Source organism: Nomascus leucogenys, unplaced genomic scaffold (genome assembly GCF_006542625.1).
Source record: "Nomascus leucogenys isolate Asia unplaced genomic scaffold, Asia_NLE_v1 001102F_54143_qpd_obj, whole genome shotgun sequence".
Taxonomy (NCBI): domain Eukaryota; kingdom Metazoa; phylum Chordata; class Mammalia; order Primates; family Hylobatidae; genus Nomascus; species Nomascus leucogenys.
The window spans coordinates 21,724-36,180 of NW_022097566.1; the positions used below are offsets into that span (position 1 = coordinate 21,724).

General features: G+C 50.3%; 1 protein-coding gene across 1 annotated transcript in view; it reads right to left on the bottom strand.

The window, feature by feature from the left end:
• Positions 1–14,457, bottom strand: part of LOC115834294 (thyroid peroxidase-like) — a gene marked incomplete at both ends in the record, with an annotated part of 49,555 nt that overhangs the window by 18,472 nt on the left and 16,626 nt on the right. Inside the window, 2 exons of the mRNA XM_030809062.1 lie at positions 4,147–4,405; positions 11,169–11,687. Of these exons, the coding sequence (XP_030664922.1) occupies positions 4,147–4,405; positions 11,169–11,687 (778 nt within the window). The remainder of the gene's footprint in view (positions 1–4,146; positions 4,406–11,168; positions 11,688–14,457) is intronic.

The window sequence follows — 14,457 nt, forward strand, 5'->3', positions numbered from 1 at the left end:
GCCTCCCGGGTTCACGCCATTCTCCTGCCTCAGCCTCCTGAGTAGCTGGGACTACAGGTGCCCGCTACCACACTTGGCTAATTTCTTTTTGTATTTTTAGTAGAGCTGGGGTTTCACCATGTTAGCCAGGATGGTCTCAATCTCCTGACCTGGTGATCCCCCTGCCTTGGCCTCTCAAAGTGCTAGGATTACAGACGTGAGCCCCTGCGCCCGGCCCAATATCTCAATCTTATCCTTAGCAAATCTTCGTGTAAGTTCATGAATTCAGCTTGTGTGATTCCAGAGTCTCCTGAATGTCCTCAGGACACTGCCCTTGCTGGCGGGTGAACCACTGGGTTGGCACTGATGATGAGGCTCATGGGGGATGGACCCTCAGAAAGGGGTCTGGAGAAGGAGCCCACCAGTTTTTAAAGCTTTTTGTTTTATTTCTCAGCAACAGAAAGATTACAAAAAAAAAAGAAGCGTTTGCTGAATTCTAACATCCAGAACAGTGAAAGGAAGACTCAGCTTAGCTGAGGGGGTGGCCAGGGTGCCTGGGGACCACTGTTGCTGTCATCTCCAAAGGCCCCGTGTAGAAAGCAGGCCCCACCACCTGTCAGGGTTCCTCTCTCTCAATGGCACGTGAACCCACCACTGCATGCCACCAGAGTCTTTAAAGGATCAGTTTGGCCTTAAGATGCCCAAAAGGAAGACTTAGAAATCACGACGTGCATCGTCCTGTGGGGGATGACCTGGGTGTCTTCAAATGCCGGGCACCTGCTGAGGGCCAGGCCGGCCCCTGCCTCTCTGGCGCACTGTGCATGACTCAGCTGTCATCTAAGCAGGTATCGCTGGACACACTGCAGCACCCCTGCCCTCCCCACTCCCCACTACACCTGGAGCCGGTCAACTTTTGAGACAGGGTAGAAGCTCCCAGAAAGACATACAGAGTACTGGGAAAGGAATATAAAGAAAAAATGGGGAGGCTTAAAAATAACCCTTCCAAAAAACTAATTGGGGGAATAGGATAATTTTCTCCCAAATATTTAACTTCCAAAGGTAACCCATCATTAACATTCTAAAGATGGTGGTGCTGATCATAACTGTAGAACAGTTTAGCCTTTTATTTTTATTTTATTTTATTTTGAAATGGAGTTTCACTCTGTTGCCCAGGCTGGAATGCAATGGCAAGATCTCGGCTCACCTGCAACCTCTGCCTCCCAGGTTCAAGCGATTCTCCTGCCACAGCCTCCTGTGTAGCTGACTACAGGCACCCACCACCACACCCGGCTAACTTTTTTTTTTTTTTGTATTTTTAGTAAAGACGGGGTTTCACCATGTTGGCCAGGCTGGTCTCACACTCCCGACCTCAAGTGATCCACCTGCCTCAGCCTCCCAAAGTGCTGGGATTACAGGCGTGAGCCACTGTGCCTGGCCCAGTTTAGCCTTTTAAAATGCTTTAAACACATTTGTTTTCCCCACATATATTAAAAACCTTGTGTAGGGTCAGCAAATGTGCCCATACGGAAGGTCTGCATGGCTGCGATGAGTCGTAAGAAAGAAGGGAGACCTGATGAACATCCATGTGAAAATCCTCAATAAAATACTGGCAAACTGAATCCAGCAGCACATCAAAAAGCTTATCCACCACGAACAAGTCGGCTTTATCCCTGGGATGCAAGGCTGGTTCAACATATGTAAATCAATAAACATAACCCATCACATAAACAGAACCAACGACAAAAACCACATGATTATCCCAATAGATGCCAAAAGACCTTTGACAAAATTCAACAACCCTTCATGCTAAAAACTCTTGATAAACTAGGTATTCATGGGACGTATCTCAAAATAATAAGAGCTATTTATGACAAACCCACATATCATACTGAATGGGCAAAAACTGGAAGTATTCCGTTTGAAAACTGGCATAAGACAGGGATGCCCTCTCTCACCACTCCTATTTATGACCACTCCTATTTATGACAAAACCACATATCATACTGAATGGGCAAAAACTGGAAGTATTCCATTTGAAAACTGGCACAAGACAGGGATGCCCTCTCTCACCACTCCTATTCAACATAGTGCTGGAAGTTCTGGCCAGGGCAATCAGGCAAGAGAAATAAATAAAGGGTATTCAATTAGGAAAAGAGGAAGTCAAATTGTCCCTGTTTGCAGATGACATGATTGTATATCTAGAAAACCGCCTTGTCTCAGCCCAAAATCTCCTTAAGCTGATAAGCAACTTCAGCAAAGTCTCAGGATACAAAATCAATGTGCAAAAATCACAAGCAATCCTATACACCAATAACACACAAACAGAGAGCCAAGTCAGTGAACTCCCATTCACAATTGCTACAAAGAGAATAAAATACGTAGGAATTCAACTTACAAGGGATGTGAAGGACCTCTTCAAGGAGAACTACAAACCACTGCTCAATGAAATAAAAGAGGACACAAACAAATGGAAAAACATTCCATGCTCATGGACAGGAAGAATCAATATCATGAAAATGGCCATACTGCCCAAGGTGATTTATAGATTCAATGCCATCCCCATCAAGCTACCAATGACTTTCTTCACTGAATTGGAAAAAACTACTTTAAAGTTCATATGGAACCAAAAAAGAGCCTGCATTGCCAAGAAAACCCTAAGCAAAAAGAACAAAGCTGGAGGCATCACGCTACCTGACTTCAAACTATACTACAAGGCTACAGTAACCAAAACAGCATGGTACTTGTACCAAAACAGATATATAGACCAATGGAACAGAACAGAGGCCTCAGAAATAACACCACACATCTACAACCATCTGATCTTTGACAAACCTGACAAAAACAAGAAATGGGGAAAGGATTCCCTATTTAATAAATGGTGCTGGGAAAACTGGCTAGCCATATACAGAAAGCTGAAACTGGATCCCTTCCTTACACCTTATACAAAAATTAATTCAAGATGGATTAAAGACTTAAATGTTAGATCTAAAACCATAAAAACCCTAGAAGTAAACCTAGGTAATACCATTCAGGACATAGACATGGGCAAGGACTTCATGACTAAAACACCAAAAGCAATGGCAACAAAAGCCAAAATAGACAAATGGGATCTAATTAAACTAAAGAGCTTCTGTACAGCAAAAGAAACTACCATCAGAGTGAATAGGCAACCTACAGAATGGGAGAAAATTTTTGCCATCTACCCATCTGACAAAGGGCTAATATCCAGAATCTACAAAGAATGCAAATGAATTTACAAGAAAAAAACAAACAACCACATCAATAAGTGGGCAAAGGATAGGAACAGACACTTCTTAAAAGAAGACATTTATGCAGCCAACAGACACGTGAAAAAATGTTCATCATCACAGGTCATTAGAGGAATGCAAATTAAAACCACAATGAGATACCATCTCACACCAGTTAGAATGGCGATCATTAAAAAGTCAGGAAACAACAGATGCTGGAGAGGATGTGGAGAAAAGGAATGCTTTTACACTGTTGATGGGAGTGTAAATTGGTTCAACCATTGTGGAAGACAGTGTGGCGATTCCTCAAGGATCTAGAAATAGAAATATCATTTGACCCAGCGATCCAATTACTGGGTATATACCCAAAGGATTATAAATCATGCTACTGTAAAGACATATGCACACATATGTTTATTGTGGCACTATTTAAAATAGCAAAGACTTGGAACCAAGCCAAATGTCCATCAGTGATAGACTAGATTAAGAAAATGTGGCACATACACACCATGGAATACTATGCAGCCATAAAAAAGAATGAGTTCGTGTCCTTTGCAGGGACATGGATACAGCTGGAAACCATTATTCTGAGCAAACTATCACAAGGACAAAAAACCAAACACCACATGTTCTCACTCATAAGTTGGAATTGAACAATGAGAACACTTGGACACAGGGTAGGGATCATCACACCCCATCGTTGTGAGGTGGGGGGCAGGGGGAGGGATAGCATTAGGAGAAATACCTAATGTAAATTACGAGTTAATGGGTGCAGCAAACCAACACAGCACACGTATACCCTATGTAACAAACCTGCATGTTGTGCACATGTACCCTAGAACTTAAAGTATAATAAAAAAAATTAAAAAAAAGAAGGGAGACTTCACGGGGACCAGCTGCAGGGACCGCAGTCACTCACCTCCGCGGAGGAGTGTCCATGGGCTGAAGAAGGCCTCGTGCAGCCACAGCCCAGGCAGATCGGGGTGCTCCTGGAAGCTGGCGTCCAACCTCCTCACCATCGGGTGGATCGTGGCATGGCCGAAGCGGAAGGCGGCTGTGGAGAACACGTTGGACACAGTGGGGTTGGCGGTGGAGTCATAGCCTTCATAGGGACCCACGTACTGCTGGAAGGCCTCAGGTCCCAGGATCCTGGGGATGTAATCCCTCAGGGTGATGATCTGTGCGGAAAGGAAAAGCATCTCAGTGAGGCCCAGGATACCAGAGGAGGGTCGCCTCGAGCGGCAGTGGGGAAGAGCGTCTTTCTTGACATCCCCAGGAAGCTGGACCTTCTCGCCTTGCAATAAAGGCCTCAGCTGAACTTCCCAGAAAGGTCTTCTTGTTGATCTTTTTCATGGATATTCAGGAGGTGCGTTTATAGGGCTGACTAGAGCGCCTCCTTCCCAGGGCGGTGATGGGGCTGGCAGTGGCAAGAGACAGCGCCTCTGTGGAGCCAACAACGGTCACCGGGCCAGGCTGGGCAGCTCGACTCCTGGCTGGATGATTGACAGTTGGGAGCAGTTCCCTTTTCTACAAAGCAACAATGATACCTAATTCCTAGAGCCTTCGTGAGGATTAAATCAAAGCATGTTGTACGGCAGAGAGCTCTGTCAATGGAAAATTACAGTTGCAATCATAGGGCCTGCCTGGAAATTACGAGTTGACACATGGTCCCAGGAGAATTATGTACCAAGATTCTACTTTCAGGTTTAACAGTGTTTCTTTCAGACAGAAAAATCAGTGTCAAGTTGTTTTGGTATTTAAGGGGAATATTTTGGTCAATAAACTGCATCCAAATGAAATATAATAGGAATAATTCTAGAATATGAATCTTCTCTTTTAGCTTACCAGTTTAGGAAGGCAAGCAGATTGTTTAAAAATAACCAATATTATTTACACACTTGTAATATGTTCCTTCCAGGTGTCAGAATGCATTTCCTAAGCACATAATTTGGCCCTTCAGGGAGACCAGGGAGAGCCGTGAGTCTTGTGTGGTCTGGGCCTTTACTGAGGGCGCACCTGCCCCCCGCTGTCCTGCTCCACCTCGGAGACCTGGACAGACAAGGAGGAAAAGGCAGCATCCAAATGTTTCCCTGTGGGGTTTCCATCCTTGTGCTAGTTCATCCATTGGTGAGAAGCATCGTGCTATGGGTCAGCGTCCTAGAGAGTAGTTCTGACTTCATCGTGCAAACAGCCTCTCCACCTCAGGTGCAATTTATTTGGCAACGTTTCTGAACCACACAGGTGTCCAAGGGGCTCCTCCCAACTGCATGAGAAGGTCTGTGTCCTTCCCACATTCAGAACTCAGGCAGCACCTTCTGAGGTTTCTTCTCACTACAATAGAAAGGAAAAGGCCTCTCTCTTTTTAGCCCAGGGACTGAGACAATTTCAAATTCAAGTGCAAGCTATTTTAAGGAAGACACCTCTTCCCCTTCTTGCCTACTTGAAGTTTGACTTGTGAGCCAGGGGGTACAGCAGGCACAGGCAGAGAACTCCTGAGGCCTGAGCCTCAGGTTCAGCAGCTCACCCATGCCCAGCCAGCTGCTGACAGAGCAGACCTGTGCCCTTCATCAGAGCCTTGCAGACACTGCGCTTCCTCAGTGTCCGACCTGCCAGAGCTCTGAACAGTGTGTCTCTCCTCTTCCCCACTGGCTCCTCATCTGATCTGAAATGTCCCGGGTAAGTGATTGGGCTCAGATACTGTAGCCTCCCCTGGGAGCCGTCCTCAGGTTGGGCAGAAGCACCCTTTGTTCTGACCAGTGGGGCCTTAAAACTTGAATCTTGAGTCAGGCATGGTGGCTCACGCCTGTAATCCTAGCACTTTGGGAGGCCAAGGTGGGAGGATTGCTTGAGCCCAAGATCAAGACCAGCCTGGGCAACATAGACTCTGTTTCTACAAAAAAATTTTAAAAATTAAAAATTAGCCAGGTGTGGTGGTGCACACCCGTAGTCCCAGCTACTTGGGCGGCTGAGGTGGGAGGATTGCTTGAGCCCAGGAGGTTGAGGCTGCAGTGAGCTATGATTGTGCCACTGCACTTCCAGGTGATGGAGGAGATGCTTTCTCAAAAAGAGAAAAAGAAGACACTTGAACCTCGTAAACAGCTCTCTGGAATTTTCATGGCAATTCTTCTGCAAATGCTTCTGGTATTTCTTTACCTGTCGCATGGGGGAAATGGTTACTGTGAACTATTGGACCTGGGTGGACACCATACTGTCAGACCTGGGCATCGTCGCTGTCAGGTGCCCCTCCTGCTCACCTCCCAGGTGGGCCACGTCTTCTTCCTCTGCTGGTGGTGCCACGTAGAGGCCTCATCTTCCCAAGCTGCTTCAAGCTGCTCCTCCATGTCTGCTCTCACCCCAGCCTCCTGGTTCCCCACAGCCTCTGCCAAAGCCACCAGGTGCTGACTTGTGGCCACTCTCCATTTCTTTGCCTTCACAACTCACCAGCGGGAATGACTGAAAGGTCCACACTTGGGAAAATGATGGGCGTGAAGGTGACGGGAAGCCAGGACCCCAGCACACGGGGAGACCAGGACGAAGAGACCTGGAGATGTGATCCTTGTCACCGATGGTGGGAAACAGCCGCGTAGCCCCTGGCACAGGCTCCTCTGAACCTCCTGACTCTCGACTGCTTTCAAAGTCACCCACCCTGCTCTATGCAGAACAACATCACTCAGCATTTTCTCCAACATGCCCTATTAGTCCAATAAGAGGCTCCCATGTGCTTGCTGCGGGTGCTCGGGAGAAGGCTGAGCAGATACCCAGCTCCCCAAGGACGTGACACAGCCAGGCCTGGCTTGTGCTCCTCCATAGGAAGCCCTGCAGCGTGGCGCACCTGGGCTTGGTCCAGCCTTGAGGCAGGGGCCTGGCTGTCCCTGCAGGGCAGGGGGCAGCCTCCACAGCTACCCCTGGAGGAACGACCAGGAGACTTTGTCAGCCAACATTGGAGGCCACTGGGGGATGGGGCCCTGCAGATAAAGGGGTCTGGGTGGGGCAGCAACAGCACCCACTGCAGAAATGGCCCTTTCTCTTTCTTTCCAGCCTTGGAAGCATGGCTTTATCCATCTGCTCCTTTGCTCTGGAAGAGCAACCAATCTGAAAAAGTACTCAGCTACAGCAAAGGTCGGCAGCCGAGTGGCCCGGGGATGCAGCCCCTGCCCCGAGACGTGGATCTGCCTGCCCAGGATGGGGATGTCCAGGGAGATCTGCAGTCCCTCCGGGGTCTGGTTCTACCTCCACACACATCCAAAGCAAAGCTTCTGTGGGTCCCTGGATATCTGGGGAAATCAAGGCTGTGCTCCAGAAATAGGTCTGCTATCTGATGGCCAGGGCATAGAAAACATCCACGCCAGATGTTTGGGATGTCTTTATCTTAAACTCCATGCTGCCTGGATGGCACACCCAGGCTCCCCGAGGATGGCCGCCTCCTCTCTGCCTCCCTCACACCCCCCGAGGATGGCTGCCTCCTCTCTGCCTCCCTCAACCTGTGCTGGGAAGGGTTTCCTTTCTCATTCTTTTCTTGTCTGCAGAACACAAAAGTTATCACCAAAGTGAGCAACTGATTGTGAGTTCTTGTTTTATGACACACCATAGAGCAGCTAGGGTTTGCTGGGATTGAAGGGCAAGAGCTTCGGTCCCTCCTGGTGGGAAGCAGGGCTTATGGAACCGGGGTCCTGTGGGATCTCAAGCCAGCAAGAACTTTATCAGCCCTTCCTACGTGCAAGTCCCCCGAGAGATGCTGGATCCCAGAAACCAGCAGAGGGCAGCCCTGCAGATCCCTCCCAAAGATGCCCACAGCAGAAGTCCTGTGGCCCAGGGCTGAGGGAGGGGATAGCTCTCAGCTTTCTACAGAAGAAATTAGAGGAGCCAAGATCCTCAGAGTGGGGGTGGCTGTGGTTGGGCCCTGACAAATTAGAGTGGGGGTGGGGAGGACAGACGCAGTAGGAGGGAGGTGGTGTGGACGGATGCAGGAGGAGGGAGGTGGTGTGGACAGATGGAGGAGAAAGCTGTGACTCCCAGCTCTGAGTTGAGCCTTCCCGCCTCTTGCTATGAAGGAGGAGGGACGTGGTGTGGACAGATGGAGGAGAAAGCTGTGACTCCCAGCTCTGAGTTGAGCCTTCCTGCCTCTTGCTGATGTGTGCATCAGCCTGGCCCTGGCTGGCTCGTGTGTGTATGTGTGTGTGTGTGTGTGTATGTGTGTGTGTGTGTGTAGGGGGTTTGGGGGGTGATAGAGGGGGGATGCTATTTCTCTTTCATGAAGTTGCCCTGGCATTTCTTTTCATTATCTAATGTTTTTCAGAAGAAGAGAGATCCAGATTACAAAGTCACCAAACTATGAGTCGGTAGAACCAGGGAGAGAAAAATGAGCCTTCCAGGCCACCGCGGATCTTTCAAATATGGCTGGAAGTCGCAGCAGTGGCTCTATCGACACGTTAAACACAACTTATTATTTTAATGTATCAAAGGTTTTTGCAAAAAGCACCAAAGAGGACCTATTAACTGAAAAAAATACAAAAGGAAATTCAAAAGTGAAATGTAAAACCAAGAAGAAAAGAATGTTCACAGTTTTTTTAAAAGCAGAACACACAGAAAATGAATTGAGGAAGGTAAATATGAAACAGAGAAGAACTCTCTTCCTATTGGTTGCTGTTGTTATTATTTCATTAATAATATGAAAAGGCAGCTGGGCGTGGTGGCTCAGGCCTGTAATCCCAGCACTTTGGGAGCCTGAGGCAGGCAGATCACTTGAGGAAAGGAGTTCAAGACCATCCTAGCCAACATGGAAAAACCCCACGTCTACCAAAAATACAAAAATTAGCCGGGAGTGGTGGCACATGTCTGTGGTCTCAGCTACTTGAGAGGCTGAGGTAGGAAAATCACTTGAACCCAGGAGGCAGTGGTTGCAGTGAGCCAAGATCTCGCCACTATACTGCAGCCTGAGTGACAGAGTGAGACTCTGTCTCAAAAAAAAAAAGAAGAAGAGGAAGAAGAAGGAGGAGAAGAAGAGGAGGAAGAGAAGGAGGAAGAGGAGGAGAAGAAGCAGCAGCAGCCACAGCCACAGCAACCAAATGTCATTATTTCTAGGTCAGTGGGATTCTCGGTAATTTGGAATTAAACTGTCTCTAATCTACAATGACAGGGCCTGGTAATAATTTATGCCTCTAAATAATCCCAGAACTCCATGGAGAAGAAAGACAATGAGTGCATGACAATTGGACGTTTCCTGCTCTGTGAACGGGCTCCAGGGATCAGAGGCAGCTGCTCTTCTCACAGCTCCCTGGGCCGGATGAGGTTCTCACTCAAAGAAGGTTCAAACCAAATCCTGCTCCTGAGGTGACAGCAGGGCAGGACTTCCAGAATTATTTTTGAGATTCCACTTCATTCACAAATTCAACATATATTTATGAAGCAACCTGGCAAATTGTGGGTCCTGAGAAGAAAGAATTAAATGGATGAATGTCTCCCCGTGGAGGTCGCAGTCAGGGAAGGGGCACAGAAGAAGCAAGGAAGCAAACAGGAGCGCCAAAGGCCTCAGGGGGATGAGCAGAGGGGAGAAGGCAGCCGTCTGGGGTCTGCCTCCCCACGCGTGTGGCGGGAAGTCCAGGCTCACTGAGACGAGGACCTGGATTCCACCGCTCAGCAGCTCCTGGGTTTACATTCCTGTTTGCACAAGGAAGCAGGAAAGTATCTGAGTCGCTGCTTGAAAGCCACATGGGTGCCTGATGATTTCTACTTCACACGGTGACAAGGTTCCTGCTTTCATTTCTAACTCGATCTTCTCACCCACATAAGCCTCCTCCGTCCGGCTGATGCTCCCCGCCAAGCACTGCTGTGTGGATGTGCGTTAGGACAGTGAGCTCGTCTGCCGTGCTTGCTGGAGAAGCCTGAGGGCCTGCTGCTGCCAGCCCCTGTTCCAGGAAGCTCCAGGTCCCCTCGCCACCCAGGAACTAAGGGTTAACGCCAGCGCATGGGGGCTTCCCAGGCCCTCCGCTCTGACCTTTGGGGCCTGGACCCCAGTGCAGTGAAGGCCAGAAAGCGGCAGGGGCGCATGGTGCCCGGGAGCAGCCGGTGCCACACACAGCCCCTGTGCCTCCTCGGACAGGGCTCCAGTGCCTCCTTTAGAACAGGATTGACGCGCCCTTCCCCGCAGGCTCCCGGCGAGGACTGCAGACAGGATATGCCCAGGCTGCCACAGGGCCTGGTGCAACAGACACACATGGTGACTCTCAGTATAAAACAGCCCATCCTTCTTCATAACCACCCCGTGAGACCCCTAGAGTCAGGGACCACATTTCTAGGTGCGTAAGTGCTTTTCTCCATCACACAATTAATAAAAGGCCAACTTGAGTCTCCATTCAAGACCCTCTAATGTGATACTTAAGAGAGTCATACAATGAAGAAAGGTATAAAACAGACTCTAACTTGTTAGTTCAGAATCCTCACAGAGTCGGTTCTTCATTCCTGCATTGTCTCGGAAATACAAAAACACCAGCACCCCTGGTCCACCCACCTCCAAGGGTTGTTCTGGGAATTATTAAATGAGTTGAAATCTGTAAAGCACGTAGCTTGGCTGTGGGCACCGGGAAACCTGGGTGGCCTGGATGTCATTGTTGGGGGGCTGTGGTTGTTGGTGTCTTGGTGGGATAATCACCAGCTGGCTGGAGGGTAAGCAGGTGGGACAGAGGGGCCCCCGAGGGCCGCCGGCTCCGGAGTTACCCTTCGGCCCCTGCACAGAAGCTCACAATGACCCTCCACACGCCCATGCAGGGCGCCCAGCATGACTGCGCACCCACACAGGGCCCCACGACCTGGAGCACACCCATGTGGGCGACCATGATGGCTGTGCAAGTACCTGAGACACAGAAGCCACGATTCTGCACACCCACACGAGGCGCCCCCGCCTTTGCCGCAGCCACCCAGGGCGCCCAGGACCACCCCGCGCACCTGGTGCAGAGCGCCCACGACCTTGCGCGCCTCCTGGTACACGGCGTCCGCGCTCCAGTGCGCGTTGAGGGTCTTGAGTGCCGCGGCCAGGCGGTTGTGCTCGCGCAGCCACAGCGTGTGCAGCGCCGTCAGGGAGGGGACCTCGCTGGCGCGGCCGTCCCCGGCCAGGAAGCAGGGCCCGCGGGTCTCTCCGGGGATGCCGGGCTCGGGCGCACAGGCCGCAGGCGCGCGTGGCGGCGCGAAGGGCAGGTAGGCACGGCCGGAGTCCCGGAGGCGCGCGTGGACGCGGAGCAGCCCCTCTGCGCTGGTCCAGTTCCGCAGCTGCCTCTCCAGGGCCGGGGAGCTGCCATACACGGTGGACGCGTCCAGGAATGAGGTCAACCCGTTCATCTGCTGCCGCGGGTTGGCCACGGACAGGTTCCCGAAGAGCGCGCCTTGGTCCCCGGTGCCGCAGGCGGCCGAAGAGCGGTAGAAGGGCAGACAGGCGGCGCCCGCGGCCGGCCGGGCCTCCTCCGGGAGCTGCGGGCAAAGGGGAGTTCAAGGTCACCCAGGGCCCCCGCGCACCATTTGTAAGACTCTAGAAGCTCGAGGCCGGCGACGACCCCACAGCACCGCACGTTTTTCTGCCCCTCCAGTCCTCTCTCTGCAGGGGTCGGTCCAGCCAGTCCCCTCACCTTCCCCCTGGCCTGCTCACCGGTGGTCTCTTGCCTGGAAGAGGCTGCAGGGGTCGGTCCAGCCAGCGCCCCCCACCTCCCCCCTGGCCTGCTCACCGGTAGTCTCTTGCCTGGAAGAGGCTGAACCCAGAGGATGGACCCCACATCCTAGGAGTCCACATCTCCCCAAAGCTCTGATGCTCCTGGCCTGAGCCAGTCTCGCTCCTGCTCAGACTTGTTCTAGCTGCTCATGGAATCCTCGGTCTGGTTTATTTTCTGACTTTCGGAAGAGCTGACCTCTTTCTTTCCAGTGCCATGGACTTGGTTTAGGAGCACAATGAGTAAACGGTCTCCGAGTTTTGGGGGCATCACTGTTTAGTGTAAAGGCAGCTCGAGGGGAGTGAGGAGACCCTGGGTGGCCTTCCAGCTCTGGCTGTGGCCAGCTTCCATCTTCTCATCTGTAACATGGAGATCTAAAACATTATTTCCAGATTTACAGGTTTCCTGGGAAGAGTCACCCATGCCGGATGCCGGCGAGCTCTGTGGGCTGCAGAGAGCATGTGCCCTTTCCCTGGCAGCTCTTCCTCCCTGGGGAGTTGTCACGGGGTCAGGGCCTACCCTGGGCGTTATCTGATTTAAGAGGTTAAATCGCTCGTCCAGAATCACAAGATCGCCGGGGTTGGACAGACCCCGAAAGAGACTCTTCCTGAAGATCAGGGTCTTCTCGTAATAGGACATTATTATTCCCAGTGAAAATAAGGGAAAAGCTCCTCTTGGGGCAAAGCGCGGCCCGGGCACTGAGGAGGAGGAAGGAACAGAAGACCTGGGGTCAATTAGGGAAATGCGCCCAGCGAGCCAGCAGCTGTTCAGGGCTTAGCCGCTCCGTGCAGCGCGGTGCAGGGAGACAGGCCGAGCTCCTGGTGGACTCAGGCACAGGAGGTGCAGCGGAAAGAATGTAGGTGAGAGGGAGTCGGCCTTGTGGTGAAGCAGCAAAGCAGAGGCCGTCAGAACCCCTCTGGGCAGCGCCCAGGCCTGGCAGCTGTGCAGCCCAAGGCCAGCTGGGGGTCGGGGCAGCGAGGACGCCCCAGCCCTGGCTCAGAGCCAGCACAGGGTCCACAGGTCATGCATTAAAAAAGCGCTTCTGGCTGGGCATGGTGGCTCACGCCTGTAATCCCAGCACTTTGGGAGGCTGAGGTGGGCGCCCAGCACTTTGGGAGGCCGAGGTGGGCGGATCATGAGGTCAGGAGATCAAGACCATCCTGGCTAACACGGTGAAACCCCATCTCTACTAAAAATACAAAAAATTGTCCGGGCGTGGTGGTGGGCGCTTGTAGTCCCAGCTACTCGGGAGGCCGAGGCAGGAGAATGGCATGAACCCGGAGGCGGAGCTTGCAGTGAGCCGAGATTGGGCCACTGTACTCCAGCCTGGGCCACAGAGCAAGACTCCCTCTCAAAAAAAAAAAAAAAAAAAAAAAAAAAAAAAGCGCTTCCACTGAGAGCCCTCAGGGAGGCCTGCGAGGCTCAGAGTAGAGGAGGTGAGAACTTGTGGCCAGTAGGGAACCCAGGCAGGAGCTGAAATTCAGCAAAAGAGTAGGAAAGCCAAGAAAACTGTGACAGCAGGAACTTCAGTGCACGCTCTTCAGATTATACAGGCCCAGCGGCCACAAGAATAGGAGGAAATAGAGGAATTAAATTGAAGAGCACAAATAATAATAAAATTACAAATAAATAACAAGGAGCTGCAAATTCTCCTACTCACTGATTCAAAGAGACTCAAGAAGAGCTAAAATTCTCTCTAGAAATCAATGAAAAGTTAACTCGCTTGTTAAGAAAATTCAAGCACACCAGCAAAGCCTTCCTCAGAAGAAAATCTGTGCTCTTTAAATTGCTTTCATAAGAACAACAAAAATAAAGAAATTAAGTAGCTATTTTAAGAATTTAGTTAAGGAATAGAGAGCTAAAGCAAAAATAAATGACAAAGTTAAATTAATGCATGCAGAAGTTAAAATAATTAACTATGAATAAAAGACCTGGTGGGAAGAAAACATGAAGCCCTGCTTCACAACCCAGCGTGGAAAACAAAGCAAGGGCACAGAGTGAGGCAGGATTTGCAGTGAGAGAGGAGCAGGGCTAGGCACGCAGGAGATGAGAAGAATCAGGAGCGACTGTATATGCGGTTTCATGGCAACACGTTGGAAAATGAAGAACAGATCGATGACTCCCTAACAAAATAGAAATAACCACAGTTTTTCCAAGAAGAAATGTAAAACTCCAATGGACAATGAGGATGGAAGAGATAGACAAGGTGATCAGAAATCCAGAGGTCAGATGGCACTGACGGTGGATTTCTATGAAATCTCGAAAGGATAGGTAACTCCAAGGTTGCTCAAACTATTTCAGCCATGGAAAAGATGAAAAGGGCCCCAGTGCATTCTGCAGAGTCAGTGAAACTTTTGTATTGGCCTCTGATGAAAACAGGACAAGGACAGAGCATACAGATCAATATCCCCTTCTAAATAAAATAATAAAAGATAGGGCAGCCAATCAAAACAGCAATTATCATAGTCAAATAGAATCTGTTCACAGAATGGTTCCATGTTGGAGAATAGGGTTATATTATCCAGGGTGTCAACAAA